The sequence below is a fragment of the Tarenaya hassleriana genome, unplaced genomic scaffold (assembly GCF_000463585.1).
Source record: "Tarenaya hassleriana unplaced genomic scaffold, ASM46358v1 Cleome2, whole genome shotgun sequence".
Lineage (NCBI taxonomy): Eukaryota > Viridiplantae > Streptophyta > Magnoliopsida > Brassicales > Cleomaceae > Tarenaya > Tarenaya hassleriana.
Genome location: NW_010965372.1, coordinates 2,699,527 through 2,718,766, shown reverse-complemented (window position 1 = coordinate 2,718,766; position 19,240 = coordinate 2,699,527). Strand labels below are relative to the sequence as shown.

The following is a 19,240-nucleotide window of genomic DNA, read 5'->3' as shown; positions in this document are numbered from 1 at the left end:
AACCGCTCACAGCGCCTATTTATTTTCATCAGAAATACAATAGTAACCTAATCCTATAATGGAATATTCTTTTTTTTTATTATTTTTAAAAAATATTAACAGAGAAATGGATTATCATATATATATTTGTTGTGTTACGTTCTATCAATTCGTTGATACGTTTGTCCAGAGTCGTAAGTAATAGTGAGTTGTAGCAGGTGAAAAATAATCTGCCAAAGAAGTAGGCCTCTACTATTTTTTTTTTGTCAGCAAAACACTAGCCTCTATTTCCATTTTAACAAATAATTATATATATATAAATAATTATTACTAATATGACGTAAACCGATATCAACATGTTAGTAAGAAAACGAAGATTCAGATAATATTAATCATGCATCGACCTAAAGATAGAATAACTATTTAAATTACTATATCTACAACCAAATAAAATTAACCTAAATATTACACAATTATATTTTGATTATATCCGATTACAATTGAATATAAAATCCGAACCAAATAAAGATTGAATCACATGTACATAAAAAATCAAAAAAAAAATTATATAAAAAAAAATGGAGGTGAAAGGAGAAGGTGGTGGCGTGTTGTAACGAAGTCTCTGTCATATTTTGATAATTTAATCATGTACTCTGCTGCCACCCCCAAGATTTTGCTTCAGCTTTTTCTTTTTATTTATTCATTTTCTTCCAAAATAATTCCGATTTCCAAAGTTTCTCAATGGGTTATATTACCCATCCTTTTTTTTAAATTATTTTTTATCTGATAAGACAATTAATTGGTATTAAAAAATAAAAATTATAAACTACAAATTGTATACATCTCTTTCATTTTCGTCACTGACAGAGAATACCCCTGCTCTTTTTCTCATGCACGCACGCATACTCAGACTCTCTCTCTCCCCTCTCTCCCTCATTCCTTGCTTTTAAATTTTATTACGTAAATAGTGTATAGATTCATGTTAATAACAATTTTTAAAAAGTGAACGCATTTACTGTTATTATTAATTTCGCTTTACAACGTATATACATGATTCAATGTAATCATTTACGAATTATTAAAAAAGGAAAAAAAATAAAATATTTTGGATTTTTACGGTCTCTAGAAAATCGATAAAACTCGAAATATGATGTAATATCGTTTTGGACTTGGCTCGCTTCACTACAGGACAAGGCAGAGAAAACACAGTTTTCCTATGTATAGAGGTACCTGTCTTTTTATTATCATTATTATCACCACGCCATTTATTCTAAAAAAAAATATTTAATTAAAAAAAAGCATGCATTATTTTCGCCGTTTTTTTGATTTATCAAATCCCAATGACAAGAAAATCGCCATCACACGATTATAACTACGTCGGTCGCTTCCTCCACATGCACCACCATCACATTATATTTTCCTCTTGAAGGGTTTCTACTGAAACCGAAGTGTCATTCCCTCCACTTCCACATCATCATCGTCATCATCAAGGAACCTGATCTTCATGGACATTCCTCATTACCACTTGGATAATGGATCGGACGGTCAATATCTCCCGCCAGGCTTCAGATTTCACCCCACCGACGAGGAACTCATCATACACTACCTCCTCCGCAAGGTTCTTGACAGTTGCTTCTCAAGCAGGGCCATTGCAGAGGTTGATCTCAACAAGTGCGAGCCTTGGGAACTTCCCGGTACACAGAACTCGCCATACTCCACTTTTTTTTTTTGTACTTGATAAGGTTAGTGAAATGTTCACGTTCTAGAAGATCACTGGTTCAAGTCTTTTTTTGAGGCAGAGAAAGCGAAAATGGGAGAGAAAGAGTGGTACTTTTTCAGCCTCCGAGACCGGAAATATCCGACGGGGCTGAGGACGAACAGAGCCACGGAGGCCGGTTACTGGAAAGCCACGGGAAAAGACAGGGAGATATACAGCTCCAAGACTTGTGCACTTGTCGGGATGAAGAAGACTCTTGTCTTCTACAAAGGGAGGGCACCAAAGGGCGAGAAGAGTAACTGGGTCATGCACGAATACCGCCTCGAAGGCAAATTCTCTTACCATTTCATCTCTAGAAGCTCGAAGGTAACATCTTTTCTCCAACTTTTTTGTAATAAAGTTTCAGTCTTTTTTGTGTTTGTTATTATTATTAATGGAAGGGGGAGATATGTGTGTCGCAGAGATGGTGACGTCTTTGTTTCTGTGGGATGTGCAGTGTGCGTTTTCTTTTGCATTTAATGCAATGGCTGAAAAGGGCATGTTTTAGTTAATAGGGTTAGTGCTTTGGTAGCATGAGCTATCATAAAATAGTAAAAACGTGCAGTCTTTTATTGGGATTTCAATCTTAATACCACTCCCTAAACGATTATTAATTCGGGCAACTTTTGGAAAAACCAATGCATCAGGCAAATCCAATGCAACCCCATCTTCAAGATCTTCTGATCAAAACATTAAATAACACTTAGCAAATTCTTACTCATATCCAATGTGCATTTCACCACACTCTACACTTTTGTTCCATGGTTTTTTCCTCGTATCATTGTATTTTCTTTTTTTTTCCTTCGAAATTTACAACAACAACAACAAAAAATCTGACCTTTTTTTTTTATTGGATTCATACACATGCAGGACGAGTGGGTGATATCTAGGGTTTTCCAGAAGACTTGCACCGGAGCCAACACCGGCGGCGGCGTAGCTGCTAAGAAGACAAAAATGCCCAACGCCGTGGGCGGGATTTACCAAGAACCCAGCTCTCCGTCCTCCATCTCTCTCCCTCCTCTTCTCGATCCCACCGCCTCCACTGCCGCCGCCACCTCTTATGACAGCTGCTCCTACTACGGCCGCAGCACCACCGCTAGCGCCGTCGCCGAGCACGTGTCCTGTTTCTCCACTACTAATGCTACAGCCTCTACCCTGGGCCTTAACTCCGACCCGTTTTTTCCGCCGCCGCAGCCGCCGGCCGTGAGCTTTGACCCATTTGCCCGTTTCTTTTCAAGAAACGTATGCGGCGGTGGCGGTGGTGGTGGTGTCTCGGCTTTACCTAACTTTAGGTCTTCCAACGACAATTTCAATCAGTTGCCTTATTTTGGCGCGTCCGCATCCCCGGCGGTCGTAACTCCGTTGTCCCATGGAGGCAGCGCCGAGAGCTACTGGCCGCAGTCGCTTCCGCAGATGCCGGAAGGTAACGAGACGAAAGCTGGTCTTGCTCATATAGGACTTGACTTCATGTGGAACTACTGACCGTATGTGAAGCGATGATCTTGTTTCCAGCTAGGGTTTCTCTCTGTGGTGTGTTTATCTATGATTATGATGACTATAGATGCATGTTGATGTTGTTTTCCTTAACCTGAGTATCCCTAGGGGTTGTTTAAGTTATCATGTTTATGTTCGTTGTCTAGTTGTGATATTATGTATGTTGGAGAATTAATGTTGTTGAACCGTTGAAGCATATGATATATTTATTATGTTTTTTTTCGTTGTTGTGAAAGTCATCACTAATGGCCGTAGTTTATGTATGTAATCTCGCAGATCTTTATTGATTATTATATATATATATATATATATATATATATATATATAAAACGAGAGGATTGTGGAGTGATAATAATTAGATAATACATTCAAGTACGTGTACATGTATATGGCCAGATAGTGTATGTGATTTTTTGGTTGTTGTGAAAGTTATCACTAATGGCCGTAGTTTATGTATGTAATCTCTCAGATCTTTATTGATTATTATATAATATAAACGAGAGGTTTGTGGTGCGATAATAATTAGATAATGCATTCAAGTACGTGTACATATATATAGCCAGATATTGTATGTGGTTCCAAAGCAAAAAAAAAAAAGTGAAATTAATATAATTTGAAATGGGTGATTAATGATGCATGCAAAACACTAGCTAGGGCAATTGAGAAAGGCCGTGAAAATCATGCATGGTGACGAAATTAGGCTCAGAGGCTGTGCGTACAAACAGTCCACCTCACTTTCAGTAGGATAGGGCTATCAACTTTCTATTTGTAGAAAGAGACATAATTAATGCTCTCCCTGTTATTACCATTAATTGTACATACGGTCAATCCGTGTGTGTATGCATAATTGGCCTTCATCATCGCCTGCGTATGCCCATTATCGTTTTCCTTTTATCGATTACATGACGCTTCAAGCTTAACAAAAACGATTTCATGATGTAGGCTAGTGGAGATTGTGTTGGAACGTTTGGTCACGTTCGGCCACGTTTGATGTCCCGAATTGATGAAATTCTCCAAACTTTATGATTGGTCTCCCAAAACACCACAAATACTATTCTATTCCTATTTACATGCGCCTTATACTATATGGTCGCCTCCTCCAAAAACTATATGCAACTAACAAGGTATGGCCTAGTGACATTTATTCTTAACAAACTTTCTCTTAGTACTCCTTTGACAAAAAATAAATAAATTCTCTTAGTACTATATTATATATCATGATTCAAGGTTTTGCATCGTTATCTTTAAATATTGTGCATTCACACACTCGCACACGCGTGCGTACTAAAGATGTTAACTTAAATTACAATTGGGATACGGTCTAATACTCAATATATATATTGTGTAATTCTGTTTGGATATCCCACGTTACAAAGGAAATAACCCTCTATATATAGAGCTATATCACGCCATGTTTAAAAGAGTCAAATTTGGAGAGGTGAAGATTTGTTTGCTTAGAAATATTTTTCGAAACTCGAGTAGAATGCCGATAAATGTATTAGTTAGCCTATTGAATTCACTGGTACACCAATTGAATATCTTTACAGTGATGATCATCATGATTTTATTGCGTATATACATATACATATATACAAAAATATATATTAAAACAATGAATACATAAAGATATGTGAGGGGTCTTTTGTCGGACTAAAACTAATCTCTCGTATTTGTATTCTTGCTTGCAAGAATATTCTCCAAATTGCTAAATGTAACAAGAAATAAGTAGCAGAACCACAAAATTCAAAACAAGTACATGCATGTTTCTCACCAAATGACAAACATCCAACTCCTCCCCTCCCTCCCTCCCTCGCTGTCGCTTCAGCTGATGATGGCTCTGTGGTGCCGTGGTGGTCCCTACTTTCTAGTCTCTCTCCAGGTGGCGAGTGCTCATTGGTGGCGGTGTCAAGGCACGTGATCTGAGCATGGGTTGGGAGTTTGTAATGTAACGAGTGGAGTGAGATCGATGTATGTGCATGGAAATGGAAATGCACGCGTCGTACGGGATCGGAGCCGAGTTTTGGAGCATATCACCAATATGGTGGTGCTGGGGAAATTGCGAGATGAGAGAGAGAGAGATAGAGAGAGAAGGAGGAAGATTGATGATATGTCAAAATTCCAAAAGCTAGGGTTTGGACGTTTTCGTTATAGAATTAATTAAAGACAGCTAAGTCATGAGCATCTGTGCCGGCCGGTTCAGTGTTCTGAATGAGCCGTACATTTCTTCTTCGTAAAGCCAACAAGACCCATAAAAATCGAGTTTTCATGCAAAAAAAAAAATCACGTGGAAGAACAACAACCTTTTCAGAAATGTGAATTCTTGAATCCCATAGATTCATCTGTTAGGTTGATTTTAGTGAAAACGTAGGGTTATTGTACGTATAAAAGGGCAAAAGGTCGAAGCTTTTGTAACGGACCTTAATTATAGCCCACAAAGTCTTAAATCATGGCATTCCGGGCTCGGGCTCGGACCGGCCCAACCCGATTTTTTCGGGCCTATATAATTAAGGCCGAAGCCCGACCCTATACATTCCGGGCTCGAGTCGGGTCGAGCTGGGCCGGGTCGGCCCACAGACCTCGCTTTGTAAATGTTATTTTTTTTCCTTTTTTCTTTTTTTTCTTTTTTAATTTTAGGGCTTTCGGGTCGGCCCGACTCGAGCCTGAAGCCCGATTTGAGCTCGGCCCGAAAGTCCGATTTTTTTCGGGCCAAGAAACTTTGGCCCGAAGTCCGCTATTTTTCGGGCCGGACTTCGGGCCCAAATTGACACCCCTAAATCATGCGACATAATATATAAGTAATATACGCGATAACCCAACTTGGGTAATTCAATTAGTGAAATGTAGATGCAAAGCGTATGTTCCGTTATGTCTCGCCCTGAAGTCGAGTCTAAAGTTGGAGAAAAAAACACATTCTAATCATATAGTTTGCTCTCTTCCCGAGATTAGTTTGAACCTCGGCCTAAGACACCCGAATACCCAAAAAAATAATATACACGATTCATAGCTTAAACTCAGAAGTGATATAGTTTGCATTCCCTTTAGTGTGAATGAGAGATAAAATTCGTTTGTGGATTTCTCTTGTCTTAGGAAAGGCTCGTGTGTATATATACACACACCCCCCCCAAGTAACATTCTCATTATATACACACACACCCAAGTAATACACAGCTATGTTTTTCAATGCTTCTGTTGGTGGAGAATGTTGAGGTCTATATTATAGATATACTATATGATAAATTAGAGTGTTTAATTTCTATTACCACAATTCATTTATGAAACTTTATATTTTTCAAACTTTAGTCGTAAATGTAATTGAGGTGTATCTTGGAATTATATCTAAGTGCTTTTTAATCTACAAGGAAAAATGTTAATTAACCCGCCTTATGATAGTCAAGTGGTTGTAGATAGATAATGTAGAGGTGTTGGGACAGTTATTTCAGGTTACATGTTCGCCTTCACAGACGAGAAGGAGGGTGTCTTTGGATCTCGTGTAGTTGGGTGGAACATCCAAGAATTTTCGGATTATAAAAAGAAAAAAAAAAGTCAAAATGGGAAGTGATAGTTGACTTTTGGGGGCCCATATCAGGACCATTTCGTCGTACTTTATCGGACAGCATCCGGACTCAAAAATCGGCCCAATGGATCAACATAATAAAAAGCAGCTTAGAGAACAAAAACAATAGTGTGGTGAGAGAGAGAGAGAGATACAACGTAATGGGAAAGACCTTTGTAACGTTGCATTCTACAGAAGACTCTCTCTCTCTCTCTCTCTCTCTCTCTCTCTCTCTCTCTCTCTCTCTCTCTCTCTCTCTCTCTCTGGGGTCAGTTTAAACAATTTCTGATAACACAGAGGCAAAGATCAGTTATCAATGAATGGCATTGGCTTTCTTGAATCCGCTGACACATACCCAGTCATCCATTTTGGACACAGAAATACACTCCAAGAACTGAGAGTACCGTTCTATCACATCCGGAAGCTGCACACGAGAGACACAAACATGTCGGGTTTTAAGCACTTTGTCCGCGGGAAAAAAAAAAAGCTTGCAACTTTGCCATATAAATTCATTCATGTTATCAGTTGGCACCTGTTCAGAAAGAATACCGGAAATGCCAACACTTGCCCCGGCCTTGGCATGTGAAACTATATGATCCGCCAACTCAATAAGCGGATTCAAGAGAATGTTTGCAACGACAACGTCAAAGTGTTCTTTTCGCAACTCTACTTCGACCCCAGAAGAGCTCTTCTCCTCGTCCTTCTGTCCATGATCAGACAGAAGAGGCGTGTTCTCGCCTGGAACAAGGTGCAACTGCAGTTTCTCCGGCTGAATGCTGTTAAGGGCTGCGTTATGACGTGCCGATGTAATTGCCAGTGGATCGATATCGACGCCAACAGAACATGCAGCTCCAAACTTCAATTTTTAACGAGCATTGCAGAAAAGTATATTTTCGTCATACGGGTATCATAGAAAACAGCAGATCATGTAAAATGATATATTTATAGATCTGAGATTTTCGACTTTTTCACCTTAAGGGCTGCAATTGCCAGAATTCCCGAACCAGTACCATAATCAAGGAATGTTTCTCCCCCTTTTATCAAGCTCCGTAGAAGCAATAGGCACAGTTTCGTAGTAGGATGCTCCCCCGTTCCAAATGCCAACCCGGGGTTCAGAATTATGTTAACTGCTTCAGCAGCCTTGCACAGAACACAACAAGCATACAAAACTGTTACATATACATACACATAAATACATGACTGTATTTCTTTGTGTAAGCTGAAGTTCTGCAATTAAGTATCTACATAAGCCGCTGAAAGAAATTGACAGGTTATATCTTGGTTTCACATCATGATGAACTGATGGATAAAAAAACCCTTCAGACAAAACATTTGAAACATACAGGGGGAGATGTCCACTCGGGCACGATCCAAAGTCCATCTGCCACTTCGACGGGCCGAAACGATTCCTGAAGCAGATGAGTGAAAGGAAACAGGGAATGTGGTTTTCGGATTTCAACCACGCAAATTTTCATGAATGGACCAAGAATGTCACCCTATTACTGAAAATGCTCTCACCTGAGTCTTGGTTACCCAGTCATATTCCTCTCCCATTTCAACTTCGTAATTCGGTATCTCCTTCAAGCCTACCAAATCCGCAGCCTGTGAAATGCACATTTTCACCTCTCCGTCCACCGGAAATATCGAGTCTATACGTATCTGTGCACTTGACCAGGAGTAGGATAAGCAAACAGGAGCATGGCATTCATAATTCTAGACGAATCTACCAGAAAGATTGAACATTGATAGACGATGAGCTAAGACGTCTCAGCAATATCTAACAAAACCAGTTGAAAGAGTTAAAGCAATGGTAACCAAAGATTGGTGCCTTTTCTCATCCACTCGGATTCAAACTCGGAAGTTTTAAGGATCTTGAATTATGATCGGATCTATACGGAACTGACTGCAAGGGAGCAAGAGAAAGAGCTTTGCGAAAGGATAAGCTTTTCATGGATTTCACCTCATCGGAACCAACACAAGACCCAGGAGCCGCAATGTCGTCTTCTTCATCCACGCTGACTGAACTCGCGCCAAAACACAGCAGTGCCTCTGAGAACGGATCCTAATAAAACCCACATGTATTAATCTACGCCAACTAGAAATCAGAGAGAGAGAGAGAGAGAGAGAGAGAGAGAGAGGGAGAGAGAGAGGAGGCATACAGCGACATGTTTGGGACAGTGAATGCGAACTGAGAGGTAAGGTGCAGTGAATGGCTCAGCATTAGCAGCAAAGGAGGAAGAAGAAGAAGAAGAAGAAGAAGAAGAAGCGGAGACAGAGAACAAGGAACGAGGCGTAGAAGAAGAAGAGAAGCGTTGAGGCTTGAGGAAATGGCGGGAGAAAGTCTGGTAAGAAATGCACGGAAGGTGTTTGAAGAAATTACAAGCCGACATTTTTTTTGCCCTTTTTCTCTGGGGTCTTTTCTTCAAGGAAAATTTCCAAATTCTGGAATTGGCATCAAACAAGTTTACATTTTTATGCCCAACGAAAAAGTAAACAATTCTTCCCAGAACTAAACCTTTCGTGAAACCCAAGAGACAAGATAATCGTTAATCCACAAAACTCACCAATGGCGTTCTCTGCAAACCCTTTCTCGCTGAGCGTACCAGACCCAGCTTTCGAGTCATGGCTCCGAGACTCCGGCTATCTCGAGCTCTTCGACCACCGTACCTCCGCCGCCGCAGCCACCTCGGCCTCCGACGACGCCGTTTCCACCATCACGGGCGGCTTCTCCGCCTCTCTCTTGTCGCGGTTCGCCACTCTCTTCTCCCTTCTCGCAATCAACCCCTTCTCGAAGCTCGCGCCCGATGACTTCGCCGGAGATACGCCGCTGTGGACCACCGGATTCTTGGGCTCCGTCGACTCTTACTCGTTCCCGTCGTCATCACAGCAGGCGAGGATGAGAATCCATGAGAACATCAAGCGGTTCGCCAGGAATTACGCCATGCTTTTAATCGTCTTCTTCGCTTGCGCTCTGTAAGAATCCGTTTCCCCCAGTTTCTTTGATATGGTGCCTTGAACCTTTCCAAGTTTCTCTCTTTTGGGATTCCTAGGCAAAAGCTTAACGATTGAGTGCCTGAATTAAGAATGGGTAGTGTGCTTGGTCGTTAATTTGGGTGTTTGGACTCTGTGTTTGTTCATTGTAGGTATCAAATGCCAGTTGCACTGGCAGGGTTGTTGGCAAGTTTGGCCCTTTGGGAACTGTTCAAATTCTGCAGTGACAAGTGGGAGTTTGATCGCTACCCTGCGATTCGCCAGTTTCTGATTCGTGTTGCTCAGTGTGGTGAGGCTTCTGATCAAGCTCTTTGGATATACTATCTTTGCCGATTTGTGTATGACATATGCTTAGTCTTAGTTCATCCTGTGGTTTTCGCTAGTGTCTGTCTGTGTAAGCTAGTTGCAGTCCTGTCATGGTGGCTTTTTCAGTTCCTCGACTTGTCTATAACCACTTTTTCACAGAATGCTCAAGAATGTTTGATTTAAATGAAAAGGAGAAACCTTTTGGTTAACGGAAACTAACTTTGGAATGGATTGTTGCTTGCTTGTTAGTCAATCATTGGAATCGCTGGTACCGAGTAGAAGCGACTGAATTTCGCAAAACCCACCTACTCGTTTTGCTTTCTCACTTCAGAGAATCAAGTGTATATATGGTTTATATGGAGGCTTGTGCCGAATAAGAGGGCTGGCAATAGCGGCAGATTGGTTTTTCCAGGGCTTAGTCAATCTAGTATCGTATTCAGAAAACTCTCTTGCTTGTTTTGGACCATGGTTTAGTTCAAATGAAACCATACAGAGTTGGGAATGTGTTATGGATTCGAATACCGAACGAAAGTTCAAACTATAGTTGCTTACTCTCTTTTTTCCGGTTTTCCTCGCAGCAACCGTTGTTCTTCTGACGTTGTTGAATGTTCAAATGGCTCTTTTCTATGGATTTGCAATCAGTTATGGAGGTATTAATGGTTCATCATCGTTTAGCTTTGTGCTTATTGCCCCTTCGTACACTGATGCCTTTCATGCTGTGTTTGCTAGTTATGATATTGCACGCTGCGTTCAGGAAGCTCTCCCCTTCCATGAAACCATCTGGACAGAGATAAAGCTTCAAAGCATGGCTTACGCATTTCAATGGCGAAAGCTTTTGGATTCGGTTTTGAATCAGATCCTTCGTTTTTTTTTTTTCTTTTTTTTGACGAACAATAATAACGCTTGGAGGATGTCTACGTTACTACGTATCCGAGTGGATTGCATTTGCATGTGTGTTTACGATCACTGAGAGAGAGACAGCAGTGAATACACGGAGTTACACGAGAATACACGGTGAATACACGGACTTGGGCCCTCGTCGTTTATGTTTGGGCATAGAGCCCAATGTATAGACCAATATAAGTATCGGCCTACTCATATATTATGGATGATTTATATACCAAGTTAAAAAAAAAAAAAAAAAAAATCGAGCACCAAAAATTTGGTATTGTTCTTTGTGGAGATATCCCCCTGTTGATTCGATGTGGGACATGTTTTATACAAATTTAAAAAAGGGAAACTTTCGAGTATTTTCTATTCGATAAATTCGTATCAACACTTTCGATAAAATGGCAAGTCATTCTTTCACGTAAATGGCCGAATCAACGCATCTTTCTATCAAATATCGAATCTCTTACTGATATAAATGGAATTGAAACTATATAATATTTTTAAAACTATTTGAAATTCATTTCATATTTTCAGATCGTCCAACAAAAAAAGAGAGAGACAGAGAATGAATGAGAGTTTTGTCCGAAGAAGACAGCAATCCAAACCCAATCTCACTGTTAACCACCGCACGTGACGCTGCACATTTTATTGTTATTGACATCCCAAATTCCATATTCTATAATATGTAGTGTATATACACACTATATATGACACTAACACACGCATATACACATATACACACATATACATAACATACCATGCAGTGTGTACACGTTCATTTTACGTATTATGTATAATATATATATATATATAATGTATACTAGAAAATAGAAGTAGGTTCAGCCGTCGTACCTCAAATCCTTGAATCATATATACATCTTAATATACATGAGAAGACTGACAAATGAATCGGAATAAAGAGATCATTAAAAAAAAAGTGAACTGTAAATAAAAAAAGAAATCTCGATAAGGAAAAAAGATTCGGTGTTTTTCTTTTTACTTTTGAATTAAAAAACAGAGTTATTGTAAAGAGATGGAGATGAAAAGGAAAAAACGAAGACTTTTTCTATGTATAATATTTTTCACAAAAGCCAGGCAAGCAACTCACACCCGGCTCTTTGATAGGGAAAGGCAGAAAAAGAACGTTTACCTTCCTTTGGTAAAAGAACAAAATCCATTCATTCATTCATTCATTTCACATATATATATATATATATATATATATGTTTTTAAAATATAAAATGTTGAATCATATCGTATAAAACTAAATTTTATATACAGTAGATTGATATGTTTTATAAATTTATAATTAATCCAAATTAATAATTAAAATTTATATGATGAACATTTTGGTACGGTATCTTAGAATCGAATTGTAGTGAACTGAAAAATGTGTTAGTGTTTTCAAACCGAATCATTTAAAGTTCGTAATTTTTTTAAAAAACGATTTTTTCGTAACAGAATCGAATTTTTAAAAAATCTAAAAAACCAACTTTTTTTCAAAGAAAATCTAAAATTTTCTTAATAAAAGCCGAACACAATCGAATCCAAACCGAATCGAATCGAATATAAAATAATACATATTTTATAGAACCAAACAGAATTATTTACGGACCGAATATCGAAACCTTCTTCCTAAAAATTTGAATCAAAATATTTTATTTTAAATGGAATAACTAAATTAATAACTAATAGCTAATCAAACTAATTCTAAATAAATCAAGATTATTATAAAAATAAATAATTAAACTTTTTTTTTATAGAATTTGAAATTCAAATATAAAATAATAAAACAATCCAACCCAGTCCAATCTGTTAGCTGCAAATTTTCATAAAAGTACCTAAATTACACGTCAACCCTTAGTCACATGTACGTACACTTTTGTCACATTGTTATAGTCTTTATGCGATGAATATGAATTGGAAATATTACTAAGAGTTTTTCTTGCTGTAATTTCTTCTTAAACTAACCCTTGTCATGCATACCACGTTTTCACATTTTTATTCAACTAATATAATGTTCTATAAGATCATTGATTTCGTTCGTCGTCACTTTCTCTTATTACGCTATGGAATACTCTTATTTTTTTACCTGGTAAAATGGGTCATTATAACAATTAATATGTAGACTAATTGAATATGGATTCTGAAAATAAGAGTAAAAATAATCGAATCTTTATAAAAGCTAAAATTGAAATATTGATAGTTAGCTAAAAAAAAAAATGGGTCATTGACTCGGGGCAGTTTATTATGTGGGTTTGTTTAGCTTTGCTATTTTAGCATTTAATTGAGAAGTTTGATTTTGCTAACGCTAATTGATTTCATTTGATTTAATTTTAAAAATATAATCTTAATAAAAAGAAAGATTCGGTGTCGGGCCCACCGGATATACGGTCGTGAGCCGGGCCGGTCAATGCGGAGCCAAATGGATATTATCTCACGCGCTTTGTCTTTTTTCCACACGCGCTGATGCTATTTTTATCTGCCTGCGTAAATTATTGCCGTTCCGTTTTAGGAAAACAACCCTACTTTTTTTTTTCCATTGATTTTTTGGATTTTATCCCTAAAAAAAACTCTCACTTGTCTTTGTTGGTGCACTTTGATTTTTTTTGCTAAGATTTTATTTGATATCACTGATTGTGAGATATCATAACATTGATAATTTAGCCTTTAATTTATAAAAAAAAATGGAAAACGATCTTTCATCATTTTAATTCTTGGATATGAGAACATATTATATATCATTTAAATTATATTTTTAATTATCATAATAAAGAACCCTTATATCTTTTTTTAACGTATTAAAAATTTATAGGATATGCATTTTTGATTTTTGTAAAAAATATTGTGTTTTCGTTTTCATTTTTGAGAGATTTAACATTCACAAAACCGTATTACTGCACGCATAATAACTAGAGATATCTCTAATCATTTTTATTAGCTAGAAGCCATTGGATCTAATTGTATTATTTTCGTGTTTTATTAATTCCATCAATGTCAAACATTTCAAATCTGGATATTAATTACGAAATTAGAAGCGTTTGATTTATTTTTATTTTGTTCTTTTGCCTCGCGTGCAAGGAAAGGATTAAAAAAACTCACTGGCGAGTGGCGCGTGAGAGTTACGCGCGTGGGGGAAGACCCGAGTACCGCAATTCGTGCGGTTCGTATGAGTGACGCACCGACTTACTGTTCACGGCACGTGGGCACGTGATGTCCTCCCTCGTCTCTTTTTTTTTTAAAGTACTAAATTAACCGTTGATATAGAGTGTACTGTTAATTAATGATATTTATATCTAGTTAATTTAATTGCTTATTAGTTTTTCATTATTAATATTTTTTTGTTATTTACAGATCTCGTAACATTCCGAATCTCGTTCTACACTAAGATAAACCCGTTTAATTTCATTATACTGTATTTATATGTCTACCAAATCCAACTTATAAGGATATTAGAGTATATTTGTCTATTTTAGAACTAAAAACCACATTTCTCTTATTTATGTTCTTTGCATTTGAATGTTGTGATCACTCTCTTTTACTCGAAAGTAGTTTTATAGTTTTTTTTTTCTAATCAGAATGATTATTTATCGGATCTTTAATCCGACTACATATATTCCAGACTCGAAAGTAATTTGTGTCGCCGACAACTTAAAGGCCTGGTAACACCTCTATCCCCACCTGCGAAATCGAACCGATCACCAGAAACGCCTAACGATTTTAGAGATATCCGGTCATCTCTCGCGTCTACCACTCAGACCGCACAAGGTGGGTGGAAGTAGTTCTATAGTTGCAAATATTTTACTATATAATATATATACACACACGAAACATGAATATATAATGAAGAAATGCAGACATTTAGTACCTATATTATATAGTAATGTGTAATATAGAAAATAGTCAATATCATTAGCATTTTGGATGCCAAAATATATATATGGGCACGGTAATTACTTTCATTTACCTCATTAAAAGTTTTTTTTTCTGTAGGGGAAAGCCACGGGAAAAGACAGGGAGATATACAGCTCCAAGACTTGTGCACTTGTCGGGATGAAGAAGACTCTTGTCTTCTACAAAGGGAGGGCACCAAAGGGCGAGAAGAGTAACTGGGTCATGCACGAATACCGCCTCGAAGGCAAATTCTCTTACCATTTCATCTCTAGAAGCTCGAAGGTAACATCTTTTCTCCAACTTTTTTGTAATAAAGTTTCAGTCTTTTTTGTGTTTGTTATTATTATTAATGGAAGGGGGAGATATGTGTGTCGCAGAGATGGTGACGTCTTTGTTTCTGTGGGATGTGCAGTGTGCGTTTTCTTTTGCATTTAATGCAATGGCTGAAAAGGGCATGTTTTAGTTAATAGGGTTAGTGCTTTGGTAGCATGAGCTATCATAAAATAGTAAAAACGTGCAGTCTTTTATTGGGATTTCAATCTTAATACCACTCCCTAAACGATTATTAATTCGGGCAACTTTTGGAAAAACCAATGCATCAGAAAGAATAGTCTAAATTAAACACACACACACATATATATATATGCATAGTATTAGTTAACTTCAAATTTAATGAAAATGTCGGCAGATGTAGTTACGTACCAAAGTTTTATTGAAACAAAAAGGTCTGTCTGAATTCCAATTGGATCCAGTGGCCACGGTAAATAAATGCCACACACATATACACACATATATGTGTGTATATGTGTGTGTGAGGTCCTTAAAATTCCCCATGTTTATGGCTTCCGAAAAGCTCGTATTAAATACACACAAAATGATAATTATTGATGGCCCCGTCCTAATTTTTAAATTCACGACTTTAATCATAAGCTCAAAGATTTATATATTCTTCGCAATTATACTGTAATCTTGTGATAATTGATCATTACAGACAAAAGATGCATCACAATCACTCCTAATTCTATATTCCATACATTTTATTGTAGACCATATATTTTACGGCTACAAAAAATCTTCTGCTCCACCATATATAATATATTATATATTTATATAATCTTATCTGAAAAATGATATATATATATATATATATAATGCATTTTAGTTATTGTGAAATATTTTATACGGTGGGGAAATGTCAAGTGTTTTCGAGACTTTCTTACCTAATATCAAAATTTATATTGCAACGAGTCATACATATATAATTATGACGGACCACGATTTCAAACATATCGAATGATTAGGGCTATAAAGATAAAAAGAGAGGACAATAATCAGCAACTACTACTACACGGTAATTTCATAATTCACGAAATTACGAGTTTCCTCAATTAGCAAACGACAATTGAAAGATGCATGCTTTCGTTTATGATCGATCAAATGATTGTAAATTTGTAACCATGCATTCTTCAACATTGTCAACGGTTGCAATCCAATTATAGAACCGAAATCACTATTTATCAATGCATCATTCTTAGAGAATCTGGTTAATATCTGTTTTTCGTAATTTTTTCACACAAAAAACGAGTATCTTTAAAATTACCTTTTTACGAATAATGTTACCTTTGATGTTCGTAAAGAAAAAAAAAACGGATTAGAAAGCGGGAATTTTTTTAAATATTTATACAATTCCTTACCTCAAGAGATTAATTTATGAATAGTTATGTTAGGATCGAAATGGTCCACGTTTGTTTTCGGTCAAACAAAAAATAGGATTATGTAAAAACTGATATAATAAAAAAAAAACGAAAACAAGAAATTAAGGATCAAGGGTAGAACCGTCATTTCGAAATCGGAGAAGGGGAAGAAGAACAAAAACAGAACCACCTTGTCATCCCTAACACTTAAACATTTGTCTTGCTAGCGAGAAAGAAGATAAAAACCGTCCCCACCCCTCCCTCTGCCAAACCCTTTCATATGCATTTTCTCTATGAATTTTCACACTTTATATTTATAATTATATATTATATTTCTATCATTATAAATAATTCACATGTTACGCAAGTTTTATGTAGACGAATCGAGTTGTTTTTGTGAGAGAAAAATAAACGGAGTGATTATATTTATATGAAAAGAGGGTATTACATTATATAAGATGATAAAGATATATAATAAAATAATTAAAAATACATGCACGCTCTCCAAGCTCTTATTTTATTCATTCCCCTAACTTGTCGCCGGGAGTGCGATTAACACTAAGACTCCCAGAAAGATAACAGGAGAGAGAGAGAGAGAGAGAGAGAGAGAGAGAGAGGTGTCTCTGTGGTTGACAAACTCTCTTGCACTTAGAGTGACAGATAAGTAGTTTTCTTTTTTTCTTTTTTTTTTTAATTTCTTTGCCTGAAACTTTAAATCTTTAAGAAAGCTAAAGGGCATGATAATCGTAGGAAATGATACTGGGTTTTTGGAAATGAAGTGAGAGAGAAGAGGGAAGAGAGAGAGAGAGAGAAAGAGAGAGAGAGAGATGGTGGGCTCAGGTAGGGGAGGAGGAGGAGGAGGAGATAGAAGCAAAGATGCTGTAGGAATGATGGCACTTCACGAAGCACTTCAAAGCGTCTGTCTCAATTCAGACTGGACTTACTCTGTATTCTGGACCATCCGTCCTCGCCCGTACCCTTCTCCCTCCTCCTCTTCTTTGCTTTCTCTCTCTAGATTCTTGACCTTTTGGCTCATCTCTCTCTCTCTCTCGTTACAGGAGGGTTCGTGGTGGTAATGGCTGCAAGGTCGGCGACGACAATGGCTGCTTGTGAGTTCTTCTTTCTTCCTTCTTTCTCCTTCTCATCTCTTGTTTCGCTTTTACCACTTCTGGGTATAATCCGATTTCTCTTTTTCATCTCATTTTATTCACTCACCGTCTCACACTTGCAGTGATTATGAGTTCAGAGCTTTGTTAATCCATAAAGAAAGGAACTTTTTCTTACTTGCTCAGGATGAGAAGGAGAAGGAAAACAGAGCAAAGTCTCTCACTTGGGCTTTTTCTTTTTTGCGCTGACTTTTTTGTTGTGTGTGTTTGGATTTTGATGTGATGAAAGGATGCTGATGTGGGAAGATGGGTTTTGCCGTGGAAGAACTGGGGATTGCCTTGAAGACATTGAAGGCGAAGATCCTGTCCGAAGAGCTTTCAGCAAAATGTCCATTCAGTTATATAATTACGGAGAAGGGTGGGTACTCGGTAGGTGATAATACTAGATTTTCACTTATCGTTAATCATCATCATCGTCATCCTAATGCTTTCCTTAATCACTATCAACTTCTGATTAAGACGACCAAGTTCAGTTACCTTAGCTTCATAGTTGTTATGATCCTCTATTGTCCTGATTCTTTCCTTCTTGTGTTTCAGATTGATGGGTAAAGTTGCATCTGATAAATGCCACAAATGGGTGTTCAAAGAGCCGTCTGAATGCGAACCCAACGTCTCCAACTACTGGCAGAGTTCTTTCGACGCCGTAAGCGATTTTTCGATCATCCGATACTGTCATCTTGTTTTCCAGATCTTGAATTATCTTTTATGTTAGATGTGGTATTTATTATCTTGATGGTTACCTTACTGGTTTTTTTTTTCTTTCTATGTTTTGTTGGTCAAATTTATTGCAGCTTCCCCCAGAATGGACCGACCAATTCGAATCGGGCATTCAGGTCAGCAGCCGCCTAAAGAACTCGCCCTCAGGATTCGTTTTCATGATCACTGTTCTTGGTCTTCAAAGGGTTTAACTTTACGTTTCTTCGTTCTATTTGTCTTGGCCAGACCATTGCTGTCATACAAGCCGGGCATGGCCTTTTGCAGCTGGGTTCGTGCAAGATCGTGAGTCTTCCATTTACGAAACCCTGTTTCACGATCTTTTCCTGTCCTATTTTCAGACATGACAGCAGTTCTTTTTCGGTTGTCCAGATACAGGAAGACCTCCATTTCGTGCTGAGGATGAGGCACACGTTCGAGTCGTTAGGCTACCAATCAGGTTTTTACCTCTCGCAGCTCTTCTCTTCTAACCGGACATCGCCCTCTCCGTCCTCTGTCCCGGCCAAGCCGTTCTCTCTACCGAACCAGCAGCCTCCTCCCCCTGTCTTCAACTGGGCCGGTCGGACCGCCGGTTCGTTGCTTCCTTCGCCCTCTTTCCACGACCCGTCAGCCACGGTCGGAGGGTTCATGCAGGAGGGCACTGCCCAAATCCTTCCGACCTCGCACGACAACAGCATGATGGAGGAGAACGAGAACGATATCAAATGGCCGAACGGTCTATCTTTGTTCGACGCTCTAACGAGTCACGTGGACGAGTCGACTCGGCTCTTGTTTAACCACCCGGCGAGTCTCGAAGGGAAAG

The 19,240-nt window shown here is 38.0% G+C and overlaps 4 protein-coding genes across 4 annotated transcripts in view; 3 read left to right on the top strand and 1 right to left on the bottom strand.

Moving 5' to 3' along the window:
- Positions 1-1,397: 1,397 nt before the first annotated feature.
- On the top strand, positions 1,398-3,451 carry LOC104811874 (protein CUP-SHAPED COTYLEDON 2). Its single transcript, XM_010538730.1, has 3 exons — positions 1,398-1,673; positions 1,779-2,062; positions 2,606-3,451. Exons 1-3 carry the CDS (start codon positions 1,484-1,486, stop codon positions 3,215-3,217), a joined length of 1,086 nt encoding a protein of 361 aa, XP_010537032.1. The 5' UTR covers positions 1,398-1,483; the 3' UTR covers positions 3,218-3,451.
- Positions 3,452-6,852: 3,401 nt separating this feature from the next.
- LOC104811875 (ribosomal protein L11 methyltransferase) lies at positions 6,853-9,409 on the bottom strand. The gene is made up of 8 exons (XM_010538731.2): positions 9,347-9,409; positions 8,942-9,224; positions 8,743-8,844; positions 8,301-8,441; positions 8,126-8,191; positions 7,755-7,922; positions 7,315-7,638; positions 6,853-7,206 (listed from the first exon to the last, which is right to left on the bottom strand). The coding sequence occupies exons 2-8, from the start codon at positions 9,170-9,172 to the stop codon at positions 7,096-7,098; spliced, it is 1,143 nt and encodes a 380-aa protein (XP_010537033.1). The 5' UTR covers positions 9,173-9,224; positions 9,347-9,409; the 3' UTR covers positions 6,853-7,095.
- LOC104811877 (PRA1 family protein H) lies at positions 9,236-11,039 on the top strand. The gene is made up of 4 exons (XM_010538732.2): positions 9,236-9,755; positions 9,926-10,062; positions 10,658-10,729; positions 10,809-11,039. The coding sequence occupies exons 1-4, from the start codon at positions 9,349-9,351 to the stop codon at positions 10,871-10,873; spliced, it is 681 nt and encodes a 226-aa protein (XP_010537034.1). The 5' UTR covers positions 9,236-9,348; the 3' UTR covers positions 10,874-11,039.
- Positions 11,040-17,085: 6,046 nt separating this feature from the next.
- The window catches only part of LOC104811873, a 3,221-nt gene continuing 1,066 nt past the window's right edge, over positions 17,086-19,240 (top strand). The window contains exons 1-7 of the mRNA XM_010538729.2: positions 17,086-17,531; positions 17,617-17,667; positions 17,954-18,082; positions 18,262-18,367; positions 18,516-18,557; positions 18,667-18,723; positions 18,811-19,236. Of these exons, the coding sequence (XP_010537031.1) occupies positions 17,386-17,531; positions 17,617-17,667; positions 17,954-18,082; positions 18,262-18,367; positions 18,516-18,557; positions 18,667-18,723; positions 18,811-19,236 (957 nt within the window). The 5' untranslated portion in view covers positions 17,086-17,385. The remainder of the gene's footprint in view (positions 17,532-17,616; positions 17,668-17,953; positions 18,083-18,261; positions 18,368-18,515; positions 18,558-18,666; positions 18,724-18,810; positions 19,237-19,240) is intronic.